At 34.8% G+C, this 15,767-nt stretch overlaps 1 protein-coding gene across 4 annotated transcripts in view; it reads right to left on the bottom strand.

Annotated features, from left to right (window-relative positions):
- LOC136037823 (uncharacterized) overlaps positions 1 to 15,767 on the bottom strand; it is a 111,627-nt gene that overhangs the window by 80,055 nt on the left and 15,805 nt on the right. For all 4 annotated transcript variants that reach the window (XR_010620047.1, XR_010620046.1, XM_065720658.1 and 1 more), the window contains 2 exons: positions 9,804 to 9,986; positions 6,670 to 6,815 (listed from right to left, as the gene is read on the bottom strand). Coding sequence is in view for 2 of the 4 variants with exons in the window: in XM_065720658.1 (XP_065576730.1) it covers positions 6,670 to 6,815; positions 9,804 to 9,986 (329 nt within the window). In the remaining 2 variants the exon portion in view is untranslated. The remainder of the gene's footprint in view (positions 1 to 6,669; positions 6,816 to 9,803; positions 9,987 to 15,767) is intronic.

Raw genomic sequence — 15,767 nt, forward strand, 5'->3', positions numbered from 1 at the left:
AGCCCCGTGCCCAAATGGTTAAGAAACCTGAATTGCAATTGTATTAATCTATACTATTACCAGCTTGATCGAAACTCTCTAGTAGACAAATAAAGTTCCCTTCCTTCTTCTAGCTACTTCTCCTTCATCTGAGCTCCTAGCCCTTGAGCTTCATCTGGCCCAAATAGTTCACGCACTGAAATCCGCAGCCACTCCTTATGTTCCACTTGAAAGAATAAGGAGGGGTACCAGGAAAATAGGCTGGTCTACGTATCCTGACCATAAAGAGGCAAAAGAACGTCACTGTTTTTAGCGGATTGTGTGGATTGAGGCTGATAAATCACGGTCTGGGTCCCTTTTCCATCTTACAAAGTATACAAAAAATAAATTCCGTAAGCTTGTCCTTTCGTGGAAAAGCATCAAATCACTGAGCTACCATCTAATATCAGTAATACCCCTTCCAAATTAAGGCACTACGTGTCTAAATTGACCTCCTTTCCAATGTCTTCTCCAGATATTATTTCAACGAACGATTGGAGCAAACATTTTTCTAAAGTATTTGCAACTGACCCTTCTCCTCAATAAACAATCTTTTAATCAAAATTATTAACTCATTTTCATGATTTCAATCCCTATGGAAATTTCACAACAGTTTCATTTTCTGATATTGAAAAACGGGTATGACATCTGAAATCTGGTAAGTCTGTGGTTCTTGATGGGATCATGTCCGAATAATTGAAGCGCGGCTCTTCCAAGCTTCGCTTAATCTTTCTTTGTTATTTCAAGCTAATTTGTCTCAGAATTATGTACCAAAGTCATTTTGTGAGGGCCGAACTTCTTGTAGATAACTTCGAAGACCACACTGCCTTTCCATGACGAAAATATACAGTTCAAAATAGGAATGAAACCTTTTAATTGACAGTGACACAAATATAAAATTTTTGTAACTGGATATTTCGAACACATATACAGTGTCCATCATCAGCAGTAAAACTCATAACTTCGAAAACCACACTACCTTTCCATGACGAAAATATAACAGTTCAAAATAGGGATGAAACCTTGTAATTGACAGTGACATTTGGAAGCAGGGATTTGTGACGCTGATTCAGAAGAAGGGCGCTGGAAAGGGTTTCAATAGGTTTCGACCAATTGCGCTCACCTCAGTTTTTTCGAAATTATATGAAAGCTTTCTGACTGATTGGCTCAAATCAAAGAAGAACTTATTGACCCAAAGCAATTTGGTAATCAACGTGGCCTTTCCACTACTCATCTTGTAAGCTTACTGGATACAATATATATATAAATTTGGAAAACCCTGATGTTTGGCTAAATCTACTTCTAATAGACCTCCAAAAAGTTTTTGATCTGATTAACCACAATGTTTTAGTTGAAAAAACCCTAAAAGAATTTTGTAGAACAGCGACACGGACTGTGAAAGTCGTTTTTAAAATAAAGGCTCTCTCACTCTCTCAAATGTAAATTTTTTAACTGGATTTTTCGAACACATATACAGTGTCCATCATCATCAGTTTTACTGCTGATGATGAACAATCTATATGTGTTTGAAATATCCAGTTAAAAAATTTTATATTTGTTTCACTGTCAATTAAAAGGTTTCATCCCTATTTTGAACTGTTATATTTTTAAACGTTTTGTATTCCAAACGAGGTAAAGACCCTTCTGTTTGTCCAATTGTAGTTTGTTCTATTCTTGGGAAGCTTTTAGAAAAAATTATTTTTGACCAGACTCATGAGAGCAAATATGAAGGACAATTCCGGCTTCGCAGAGGTTTTGATGTTCTGAATGCTTACGGTACACTTTTTTCAATTTTTCGTCAGTATGAATACTCCAAGAAAGAATTATTCGCTTTTCCACTCAATGTATTTGGAGCATTTGACTCTACATAGGACTCCCATTCCATTTTATCTTTCTTGAAATCTCGGGTGAATCCGTTCATTTGCAAGTCTCTCTGGTCATGGTACCAAAATTCTACCATTGGAATTAGAATTGGCTGTTTAACTTCAAGCAAGATACGCATTCGGAGAGGGGTTAAACAAGGGTCAGTGATTAGTCCTATAATTTTTAATGTAGGTCTTCGCTCAGCTACAGCGGTTTTGCAGCCTGTAGTCACTCTAGATGCCCTTGATATCAGTCATATTTCACACGCTGATGACCCTCTATTAGTAGATGAGAATCTATCTAGGTTGCAGGAATTTGTGACCTCAATTTCTTGGATTTTAAATCCCGCATGGTTAATCATTGCACTGTCCAAAATCAAGTTTTTGATTTTTAGTATTAACTGACAGATTAGAAGTCCTCAAACTATTATAAATATAGATGAAACCGTAGTTGCTGAAGCAAAGTCTTTGGTATCTTGGCCTTCCTTATGGCAAAACTCTTCGTGATACAGAACACCTAATAATCCACAGCCTCAAAGGCAAAATTAGGAGGTCATATGGAATACTTGCCCGAGTCAGAGGTCAGTTCGACCAATATACACTAGGCTACCTTTATAACGCTTATTTTGAAAAAGGGGAAGTACCCAATGATTTTAGGAAAACCTTAATTAAACCACTGTATAAGAAAGGTGACAAGAGTGAATGTCGGAATTATCGAGGCATTAGTCTGGTCTCTGTAGGTAGCAAATTACTGAGTAATATGATACTTTTTAGACTGAGACATGCTGTAGACAAAGTTTTAAGGGAAGAACAATGCGGTTTTAGAAAAGGTAGAGGATGTGTCGACCATGTTTTCACTCTTAGGTTTATAATTGAGAAGTCCCTTCGTTGTCAAACACCTTTGGTCCTTAGTTTTATCGATTATGAGCAAGCTTTCGATTCTGTTGATAGAACAGCGTTAACAAAGGTCTTATCGTTATATGGTATACCAGAAAAATACATTAAAGTGATTTGCGCTATGTACGAGAATAATACTGCTGCGGTTAAGGTAGGAAATGAGGTTAGCAACTGGTTTTGTATTAAATCAGGAGATAAGCAGGGTTGTGTTCTATCCCCCTTTATATGGATCATTTTGATGGACTTCGTCTTAAGGAGCACAGGAAAGGCAATTGGAGACCATGGAATCAAATGGGGAGGAAGAACGCTCCTGGACTTAGATTATGCTGATGATTTAAGCATATTAGATGAAAGTGTGAGCAAAATGAATGAATTTTTAGAGGTTTTACGAGTTCAGGGTGCTAAAATAGGCTTGAAAATTAATGTTAAGAAGACTAAGTCACTAAGGTTAGGAATAAGTGAAGATGAACAGGTGACCTTAGGTAACGAAAAGATTGATCAGGTTGGGAGCTTCAGTTACCTTGGTAGTATTATTAGTAAAGATGGTGGGAGCAGTGAAGATGTTAAAAGTAGAATAGCTAAAGCTCAGGGTGTTTTTTCACAGTTAAAAAAAGTTTGGAAGAATAGAAAGATAAGCCTACAAACCAAGATTAGAATATTGGAAGCTACAGTGATGACAGTGGTCAAATATGGCTCTGAAGCATGGACACTCCGAAAAGCAGATGAAAATTTACTAGATGTTTTCCAGAGAAATTGCCTACGGATTGTTCTGGGTACCCGGCTGACTGACCGTATTTCAAACAGTAGGTTGTACGAAAAGTGTGGTTCAATCCCGCTTTCTGGGGCTATAATGAAAGAAAGGTTGAGATGGCTAGGCCACGTTCTACGGATGAAGGATGACAGATTACCGAAGATTGTCCTTTTTGGCCAACCGTCTGGGGCTACACGGAAAGCAGGTCGTCCTTGTCTGGGTTGGGAGGATGTCATAAATAAGGATTTAAAGGAAATGGGAACTTCCTGGGAGGGTGTAAAGAGGGAGGCTTTAAATAGATTAGGTTGGAGGAGGAGCGTGCGTAGCTGTGTTGGCCTCAGGCGGCTTGGTGCTGCAGTGAGTTATTAGTAGTAGTAGTAGTAGTATTTTCTTTTCAGTCCCGGTGTGGCCTGTTTTCTAAGTCAAGAAAAGAGATCCATTAATTCAGTGTATTTTAAAATACCATTAGTATTTAGTATTTTTAATGTAATTTATAAAACGGAAGATGTTCATACCCATTTCCTTTGTAGGAATAGTAAAATTCCTAACTTTCCAATGGCATCGTTAATTAACTAGGTTCGTCAAATGTCATATCCTTCCAATAAAGACATTTTATAGTGTGTCCAATTGTTGGTATTTCTTACTCTTTTTATGGTTGTGTTTGTTCTAATATTTCTTTGTTCATATCTTATATTTTTCTACTTTTGTATTTTCCAGTTTGTGCGTTTTGTGTGACTTTTTTTTCCTCTCTCCCCTTCACTCCTGTTTTCAGAATTTTTATAATTTTTGTTATACAGGGTTTAAATAAATTATTATTATTAACTTTATATCTATAATATATAAAAATAAGTACTTCAGCAGAAATAACTAATATCCAAGCTCATCCTCTTTTTGTCCAACATTATATCTCGTAGGTGCTGAACTTCAATACCAGAAACTTCACTCAACATGTTAAGCTTAAACACCAGAAAGGCTTTTGAAAAGCAAATCAAATGATATTTCAACTGTCTTTCTCAGAAGATATAATTTTTTAGGACAGCTATATAAACAGTATTTCGGAGCTGTAAAACCAGGAGCTTTCGCATTTTCCTTGATATACAGGCATGATTTATATTTAAAATACGATAAAATATGTACTTCAGTCCAAAAAACTGGTGCTAAAGCTCATCCTCTTTCTGTCAAGCATAATCTTTCGCAGGTGCTAAACTTCAGCATAAGAAACTTCAATGAGAATGTTAAACTTCAACACCCGGAAGGCTTTTGGAAATCAATTGGCCTGAAATTTCAACTCTCTTTCTCAGAAAATGCGCTTATTTTTAGGTACCTGGATCAAGAATAGTACTGAACTTGAACATCGAAAACTTGCTCTTTTCCCCTGTTAAGCAGGCTCGATCCTATATTCAAAACGCGTCATAAAAAGATTCAGAAGTAAAAACTCGAGTCCGGATCCTGCCTTTGTCTAACATCATCCTTGACAGGTGCTGAACTTCAACATCAAAAACTTCACTCAATATTTTTAATTTAAACACCAGAAAATGTACCTTTTTTAAGAGAACCGTAACAACAATAGTGCGGAATTGCAACATCATCAACTTTTACGTTTTCCCCGAATAGGCAGGCATGATTTTATTTTTAAATATGACGAAGGACTTTAGTAAGAAAGAAAATCGATGTTCGAACTCATCCTCCACAGATATTGAATTTCCACATCAGAAACTTCAGTGAATATTTTTCACTTAAACACCAGGAAATGCACCTTTTTTAAGAGAATCATATCAACAATAATGCCAAATTGCAACATCAGAAACTTCCACATTTCCCCCGATATGCAGACATGATTCTATATTTAAAATATGACGAAGGACTTTAGTAGGAAAGAAAATCGATGTTCGAACTCATCCTCCACAGATATTGAATTTCCACATCAGAAACTTCAGTGAATATTTTTCACTTAAACACCAGGAAATGCACCTTTTTTAAGAGAATCATATCAACAATAATGCCAAATTGCAACATCAGAAACTTCCACATTTCCCCCGATATGCAGGCATGATTCTATATTTAAAATATGACGAAGGACTTTAGTAGGAAAGAAAATCGATGTTCGAACTCATCCTTCACAGGTACTGAACTTCAACATCAGAAATTTCATTGAATATTTTTCACTTAAACACCAGGAAATGTACCTTTTTTAAGAGAACCATATCAACAATAATGCTGAATTGCAACATCAGAAACTTCCACATTCCCCCCGATATGCAGGCATGATCTTATATTTAAAATATGACGAAGGATTTCAATAGGAAGGAAAATCGATGTTCGATCTCATCTTTCACATGTACTGAACTTCAACATCAGAAACTTCACTTAATATTTTTAACTCAGGAAACGCACATTTTTTAAGAGAACCAAATCAAAAATAGTGCTGAATTGCAACATCAGAAACTTTCACATTTCACCCAATATGCAAGCATGATCATTTATTTAAAATATGACAAAGCACTTCAGTACGAAAAAAAAAAAATCGGTGTCCCAACTCATCCTTCACAGGTGCTAAACTTCGACATCAGAAACTTCGCTGAACATGTTTAACTTAAACACGAAGAAATACATTTTTTTTTTAAAGAAAACCATATCAACAATAATGCTGGATTGCAACATCAGAAACTTTCACATTTTCTCCAGTATGCAGTCATGATTTAGTATTTAAAAATATGACGAAGTACTTCAATAGAAAAAAAAACTGTGTCTAACAGCATCCCCCACTGGTGGGATTAGTTACACAGTTTACCGAAACCATGCAGGTGCTAATAAGCCTTCAGTTTAAAAACCTCATCATATTCCCCACCAGCCCTTCTTGTTTAAAATACATTTTATAAATCTGGTGCATCACCTTTATATTGAGATATCTTAAAAAAAAAATTTTAGACTTAAGTTAAATGAATGTAGGTTCTTTTCAGCATGACACCATTTATTTACGGTTTATTGTACACCATTATACGGTTTACGGGTTATGTAAACTTACATTATACACCGTTTACTGATTCCAAACTGCTCGTTCTTCCTTGTAGACTTTAACCTCCTTATATGGCGGATCAGACTATACGTAGAAGTGAAATGAAGTAATTCGTAATAACCTACCTAATGTTTGTAATCCAGTGTATGTTTTATCCAATTTGATATGATGAACTATTTCAATTGGTCTATCACGTGGGTGTCTAAAATGAAGCTGGGCTCTCAGAGGAAACTCGCCCCAACCTCTTCGCGTCAAGTTAAAAGGAGAATTTCTGAAAAGAATTCAAATTATTTCAACAGAAATTGGACTACTCATAATTTGTGATTAGCAGAAACTTACTTTCTTAGATTTACAAGTCCTACAGGCCCATAAGCCAACAACAACGCCTTATGTGCTGTTAGGCAGCAACAGCGCATTTCGCACCGTCTTTGCTGTAAGACAGTAACAAGTGTTTTACGCCACGGTAATCTGTCAAGTGCTGTAAATTAAAGTTAACCAGGGATAATCTGTATCACATAGCATCCTTTTCGAGGGGTTCTGCTATAATTTTAACTTTTTCGAGGGAGGAAAGAAACTGAATATATTTCTAACTATGGACGGAGCAAAAAAGCATTGGTTACATTTAGAGGCAAAGAAGAAGAAGGTCCTTTGGATGTACGTCTAAGGGGGATTGTTCTAATGGATTTGGTTTGGCGTAAGATTTTTAGAAGAAGAGGGTAATACAGAATTACGACGAGAAGGCAAGACAATATAGAACTTCGATCATGCACACAATCTTGAATTACTTAAGGGCTGAATTGAGGGGGGTGATCGTACCTATGATGATTTTGATGAAAAAATGAAATGCTAGGACTTTAGTTAAGTTGAAGAAGCCATAGTAGAAGAAGTTTTCAGAAAAGGGGACGTTATGATGTTACTCGAGGTGCTATGAAGGTAGGTGATATAATGCTAGTCATTCAGAATACGTTTCCATGCATGAGCAGTGTTGTGAGTAAAGACAAAGGTTCTAAGTAGAAAGTAGAAGGTACAATAATAGAAGCCTAACGTTTTTGTTTAACTTAGGAACATAAAAGAAAGCAAAATTTACCCAAGTAAGATTAAAAATTAGGGTATTTAAGCCAATGATATTTAACCTCACTAACTCGACGCACAAGCATCGGATCTAAACGAAGAAGAAGGGACTAGACATTTTTCATACAAATTCGTAAAGAATCATTTGGAAATCAAGCTTGGCTATGCGGTGCGAAACATAATTCTTTATGAACGAAGCAGTTTCACCCCATTCGGTACATTTATCAGGAAGAATAGATTTAGGTGACTTGAGTCAGTCCTCCAGATTGACTATGACCATATAGCTAGAACAATTCTGCTGGGCTGGGAGGTGGTAAGACAAAGAATGAACATTGAGTGTAACGAGACTATAAAACTATTAAAATGATGATCTGGAGGATGACCAGAGCACAAAGTTTTAACAAAGTTGGACGGAAGAAAAGTGCTCTACAGCATACCACTCGGTTAGCTTAACACTACGATGAGTCTGTATTAGTTAATCTTCAATCATATAAAGTTTACACTTCACTTTTTACTAAAGATACTAAAGATAACCGTTAGGAGGGCACTTGATTGCCGTGAGCCCGTGACTCTGAGGAGATTACAGTTAAACAAATTTCTATAAAAAATCCAAATTATTAATATCAGATGAGGATGGAGAAACACCTGCTCTGATTGAACTTCACGTATTAGCAGTACATTAAAAGAACAAGCTGAATCTGAAAGGGGGAATTCTCCAAGAATGACGAGAAGAATCATGAAAAATTGAAAACAGCGCTGTGAGTGTTGCCTATCCGTGTCTGCACCTATTTCGAATGAAGTATATAAGAACACCCATTACTGATTGTTAAGAGAAGCGAAATATGGCTAAAGTACATGACGAACTTGCACCTTCCTACACTGAAAAAGCTAAATATAGCAAAGAAAAAATGAAAATAGATTTATATAATATAAAAATGTTCCGTTTTCATTTACTTGTTCAAACCCATTTAACACCACTTGCGGGGTGATACCACAGAGAACTGCCAAAGCGGTTAAGTAGCCCAAATGATAATTCCTTCGAGCTAATTTTGAGTGTTTTCCTAGCAGGTAAAATATAATAATTTTAGGGATTGCCCTTTTCAGAACTTAAATTCTGCTCCATTCAATCGAAAAAAAAGAAACAAAAACAATTTTAATCTTTCTGACGATGTTTCATTAAACCTGAATATCTCTATATCTGACACAAAACGCGAGATGTTAAATTATTGTAGGATAATAATAGTGAATAGGTTTTTTTTCACCATTGTACTACAGTAGAATACTGAGTCGAAATCAGAGAAAGTAGAATAACGTAAGACCCTTAGGAGTCAGAGTTATGAAATATAAAGGATGGAGTCAAGCTAAATAGAGTCTTAATAAATTTTGCTGAATAGAATCGGAATGGGCTTAAGTGTAATAACGTAAAACCCTTTGCAGTCGGAGTTATGGAAACATATAAAGGCTGGAGACAAGTTAAATACTCTTAAATACTACTAAAAAGTGGCAACAACAATAATCCGTTGACTTTTGAATTGAAAAGGGAATAGTTGCGGGAAAAGTCAAGTCATGGTCCAATTTTAGAAAAAGCCAAGACAGATTGTCTAATTAAATGGGCATCAAGTCAAGGTTAATTTTACCCCTTTGATTGCCGTTGTTACTGTCTCCCACTTATTATAGTAAATACAATTTTTCTTCACATATAAAGGCTGGAGTCAAGCTAAATACAATGTTAGTAATTTTTTGCTGAATGGAGTCAGAATGAGACTGTGAAAAAATAAAGTAAGACCCTTTGGAGTCAGAGTTATGGAACATATAAAAACTGGAGTAAAGCTAAATAGAGTGTTAGTAAATTTTTTGCTGAATAGAATCGGAATAAGAGCATGAAAAAAAATATATAAGACCCTTTAGAGTCAGAGCTATGGAACATATAAAGACTGGATTCAAGCTAAATAGAATCTAAATGAGAGTATGAAAAATAACGTATGACCCTTTGGAGTCAGAGTTGTAGAACAGATAAAGGCTGGAATCAAGGTAAATAGATCCTTTTTGGAAGCTAAATGGAGATTTTTGCTGAATGGAGTCGGAATCAGAGAATGAAAAATAATGTAAGACCCTTTGGAGTCAGGGTTATGGAACATATAAAGGCTGACACTTAATCTCAATAATTTAATAGAAACTTAATACGTACAGTACTTCAACAACATCGTTCGGAGCATAAGAAGAGTGCAAGAAGAATTTCACTTTAGAGATGAAGGTGCTAATATCTGGTTCCTCTTTACTACCGCGGATATACACCATCCATTTGTGAGAGATTGACGCTTCATCACGTTCATCTTCGCGTAACCAACGAGAAATGTTTCCGATAATGAGTCTGAGGTAAAAAATACAATTATAATTAAGCGATATAAAAATGCAGTCCACACGGTGCATATATTAGAAATATTATCGTTGATAGTTCAAGTAACACAGAATATTGTCCACATTAATTATAGTCTGGAATTCAAATTAAATTTCTTCAAAGATCTTATTATTAGGTTTCAAATATTTGTGAAATTGCCACAAAAAAACGGAGACCAGATTGATTTTGCATGGAGGAAAAATGCAAAATTTAAAGTGCCAAAGACATCAAAAGAAAAACATTTTTGTCCTCTAAACACATCTTAGGTCTATTAACACCTGAAGTCATAAGGATAGTATCATATTACTGTCGGTATTGCCACGTTGCACTATTAAAATAAGTATGTAAAACTAATCAGTTAAATTTAACAAAACTTTATGTCCGTACAAATTTAAAACCAACTGTCTATTGAGTCCAAAAGACAAAAATTTTTGGCTTTTTTTTTGCTGAATTCCATCAACATTTTTTTAAAAACATTTTTTGTCCCCTAAATTCCTCTTATGGCTATTCACACCTGAAGACAACGACTTTATGAGATTTTTTTTTTTTTTAATTATGAAGTGGTCATGAAAGTATGACATTTATGTCAGTGTTGCCGCGTCGAGCCATTAAAATAAATAAGGAAAACTAATAAGTTAGATTTGACAAAGCTTTACGTCCATACAAATTCAAACATTAACAATATATTGATTCCAAAAGACATTGTTTTTAGCTTCTTTATTTGCTCAATTTCATCAATATTTTTTTTAATGATGTTATTAAGACAGTATTATATTTCTATCGGCGTTGCACGTTCATCCTTAAAAATAATAAGTAAACCATGTGTACTTGACAAATCTTTGCGTCCGTAAAAATTCAAATATTAACGATCTATTGATTCTAAAACACAACTCTTTAAATTTTCTTTCGTTGATTTTCACAGACATTTCATTTTATTTATTTTACAGCCATTGCAACCAAAACTAAACCCCTATACATGGAGGGGCTTAAAAAAAAATTGGATTCCAGATTTTGAATTTATCACTATCTCTAGTGAGTTTTATAAAGCACTAAAATGTACATAAATCACAAGATTGTTGAAGAAAATCGCCATATCAACCAAAAAAACACTAAAAGCTAGTCATTTTTCACCGGATGGGTACCCTGTATGTGCGGCGTGGCCCTTACCGTCCACAATAAAAGACATATATAAATCGTTTAAAACAACGTTATTTGGTACCCGTATTTAATTTTACAACATACCCTGAAAATATACTACAATATAATTTTAAGGTACAATATACCTTAAAGGCAATGTTTGTCCAGCAGTTAGCAGAATCGGTACCACCTATCTGTTAAGAGTAAGGATAAATACAAGTTTACTGATGTTGACTGCACTAAGACATTTTTCACTAGAATGTAGGCAACAATAGCAGCAGTCTGAAGCAATGGCTTGAATACACTATATATAATTAAAAGTGTTGGTGTAATAGCTAATATGAAAACTATATTTTCAGAATTTTCAACTCGATAACTTTGTCTCAAGCTGGTAGCTAGACTTTGACCTGTTAGCATAAAAACAATCTTTGATTCAGTTGGATTAATGATTCACTAATGTCAGCAAAAAAGACATTTTGCAGAAAAGCCAATTAGCTTTTGGATGTTACTGAGAATTTCACTTGGAATTGCTGTTTGCCGTGGCATAATCAACGGAGGCTTAGCAAACCACACACTTTCAGTCGCTGTGGATAAATAATTGACTTCTTAACAAATGGAAAAGTCCCTCTATTTAAAGTTAGTAATAATATCTATCAAGATGATAAAATCCATAGAAATCCAGCGACTTGCTTATAAGAAACAAATTGTAAGATTACCAGAGATTAAATTTTTAATTTTTTCATAAATATATATATATATATATATATATATATATATATATATATATATATATATATATATATATATATATATACTAGCTGTTGGGGAGACGCATCGCGCCCCCCCCCCCAAGCCCCCCGCGCGCGTAAGTCGTTACGCGCCATTGTAGTTGTGTCCCTGTGTCCCACCTGTGAATATAGATATATATATATATATATATATATATATATATATATATATATATATATATATATATATATATATATATATATATATATATATATATATATATATATATATATATATATATATATATATATATACTACGTAAAACTTGCGAATATACAACATTCTTTGCTGTCCCATTGTCTGTCCATATAAACAGATTTTCAGGTTTACCAACTCTTGAACATGCAACATAATAATTGTCCATGGAAAAACAATCCGTATTCAGATCTATACCGCATTTTTCTAACGATTGCCCTTGAGCTTTGTTGATGGTGATTGCTAATCGAAAATTCCCTGTGTCCCCGTCGTCATTTATATATCGCCCTGTGCCCCCGGCGTCCCCGTTGTAGTTGTGTCCCTTTGTCCTGGTCGTCATTTATATTCCCTATGTCCCGGTCGTCATTTGTGTCCCGGTATCCCAGTCTGTAATTTCTCTTTGAGTGTCCCGGTCGCCATTTGTGTCCCGGTCTGTAATTTCTCTTTGAGTGTCCCACTCAAAGGGACACTCAATTCACTTTTTTTTTTAGTTTTTTAGCTTTTTTAGTTTTTTTTCTTTTTAGTTTTTTACCTTTTTTTACGTTTTTTATTTTTAGTTTTTTTCTTTTTTTAATTTTTTAGTTTTTTACCTTTTTTCTTTTTTCAGTTTTCTTTTTCTTCTTTATTTTTCAGCGTCACTATGAAATACATATCGCCGAACCTTTGTTTTTTTAACTAAAATCTGGTAGGCATTGTTGACCTTATCCAAGTCAAAATCCCAAACCCAATCATCATCGCTATCATTTTCAGTTTTGATAGGTTTTGACTCTCGCTGTCTAGGTGCAGATTCCTCTGCTGTTTCTTCTGCCATTGTAGGATTTATACTAAAATTTCCCTTTGAATTAACTATTTGAGCAGTACATAGCGTATGTCCGCCCCATTCTGGAATATGCGTGTCCTGTTTGGGTGCCCTCAGCACTGAGAACAGTGTATCTTTGTCAGGAGCTTGAATCGGTTCAGAAGCGAGCGGTATCGATCATCTTGGGCCGCCGTGACATCCCCTACGAAAAGGCTCTCGAAGTGCTAGGACTACCGTCACTCCAAAACCGGTACGAAACTCTGATAATGAGTTTCGGAAAGTACTTGCTTTCTAAATCTCAGCACTGTGACATTCTACCTGATCAACCTCTACCATCAAGAACGAGAAAGCAAGTTTTTCGTCCCGGTTTTCGTCAAATTTATTTAATTCTTTCGTCCCGGTTTTCGTCAAAATGTATAATAAGAGTTAATATTTATAGTTTTATTTATATTTACAAGTGTAGCTTGATTTTGTATATGTTGTAAAAAAAACACAAATCAGCGACAGCTGTCAAGTTTTTGCTATTAAACATGTCTACTACTACTACTACTACTACTTCCTCGGCTGTTTCTTCTGTCATTTTAAGATCTATACTAAAAATTCCTCTTCACGTGCCAAGATTGCTAAAGCTCAACAATTTATAATAAACCTAAAAATTTTAAGTATCTGTTTTAAGGTTTTCGAATTACTTTAATCTATTGTCAAAATATTTCGAAATATTTATGCAATTCCTAGTTTTTACATTTTAGTTTGTTTTCTTTTTCTTCTTTATTTTTCAGACGTCATATGCAAACCCTCAACAAAAAATACATACAACTTATTTTTATATATATAGAAGATACAATCTGGCGTAACAGACATAGTGTAACAGACATAACACACAAACAACTTATTTATTTTTATATATATATATATATATATATATATATATATATATATATATATATATATATATATATATATATATATGTATATATTGGCTCTGCTATTTGACCTATGTAATTGGATGGATGAGTTAGTTTAAGGCCCAAATGTTAGTAATTTTATAGTTGATAATGTGGTTAAAACTAAGTATAAACTTAGGGTGAAAAAAAGCTTCCAGAAGTTGTGACTCCCTTAGGACTCTGCACCTCAATACACAAGGTTTATCCTCATCATTTTATCAACTGTAACTTTCTTGTTTAAATTGTTCTTATCCAGATATCATCGGACTTCTGTCACAAAAACATCTGACTAATTGATAAAATTCTAGGGTATGTTTGCGAAAAGCGACCACGCACAACTACGAGCAAAGGTGGACTTGCAATTTATATATTAGATACTTTGAAATATAAGGTACGTGAAGATCTGTCAAAAACTGTTGCAGGTATTTTCAAGTTTGTGTTCATTGAGCTATATAGTTCTTCAGTGGGAAGTGTATAGACCAACAAATGGTTCTTCGTTGTCTTTTCTTCAAGCGTTTAATAAAGTCCTTAATTAAGTCCATGCATCAGCAAGCTTGTGAAAAAATAGTAATTTGCGAATTTAATTCGCAAATTACTCTCCTAGAGTAATAGACTCCTAGAGAAAAGAGGCTCAGTACCGACTGGTTTTCTTTCGCCAATACTGACGCATGGCCTCTTTCCCACGATTGTGATTCCGACAAGAGTTACCGATATTTCAGCTACTTTATTAGATAATAAAGTTTCTTCTCTGGTTGCACACGAAAGTACTGTTTTGATTCAAAATATTTCAAACCATTTTCCAATAATTTGCAATTTGTTGATCCCAAATAAGCAAGCCAAGCCTCCAAGCCCAACGGTTTAACCATTTAATCTGTTTGAAAAATATCTTGCTCATCTTAAAGCTAAACTCCTTCAGAAGCCTTGGGATTTTATTGATAAAAGTATAGAATTAAATATAAATTTTATAATATTATTAAACAAGCTTTTATTGATACTTGCTCTAGAAATCCAAATAGAGTGCCACGAAAGAAATTCCGACCGCTAAACCTATGGATGACAAATGGTCTTCTAAAATGCTACCGGCGGAAAGTTTATTTATGGAAGAAATATGAGAATTGTCCTTAGGACTGCTTCCCTGCAACAATTTAAAGAAAATAAAAATGTTTATAAGTCATTGATTAGAAAGTCAAAAACAGCGCAATATTCTTCGAAGTTTAGCGAAACCAGGAAAGACACGAGGAAAACTTGGGAAATTATTAATTCAGTGATTAGACCAGCTTCCCTAACTCCCAACCTTCCTACTAAACTGGTTTTGAATGAAAACACAGTGGAAGATCTGACTTTAGTAAAAAATTCTGTCGCTTCTTTTTTTGCATCATTTGGTGGGAATACAGTAGAGAGAATAGCATCACTATTTCCTTGTGCAAGCGAGGATCAGCATCTAAAATATATGGGACCTTCTCATCTATTATCCATCGTCTTTGAACCAGCAACGGAGACTGAAGTTGCTAGAATTGTTTTTAGACTATATGGTCCTTCTTCGCCAGGACCTGATTATATCTCAAACAAAAGCTATTAAACACGGTCCTCCGGCAATAATTGCTTCTTTAGCTAAACTTATAAATATGTCGTTTGAACAAGATGCTTTTCCCAAATCCCTTAGAACAGCTAGGGTGAAAGCACTGTTGAAGGGTGGTAATTGAGGTGGTCCATCTAATTATCGACCGATTTCATTACTGTCTGTTTTCTCAAAGGTCTCTGAGAAACCTTTGCAAAAACGACTTTTTAGCTTTCTGGAAGCTAAGAAATTTCTGCATAAGCCCCAATTAGGTTTCCGCTCTAAGCACGCAACAGAACAAGCTTGTACAGTTTTATTAAATTTCATTAATA

Source organism: Artemia franciscana, chromosome 17 (genome assembly GCF_032884065.1).
Source record: "Artemia franciscana chromosome 17, ASM3288406v1, whole genome shotgun sequence".
Classification (NCBI taxonomy): Eukaryota; Metazoa; Arthropoda; class Branchiopoda; order Anostraca; family Artemiidae; genus Artemia; species Artemia franciscana.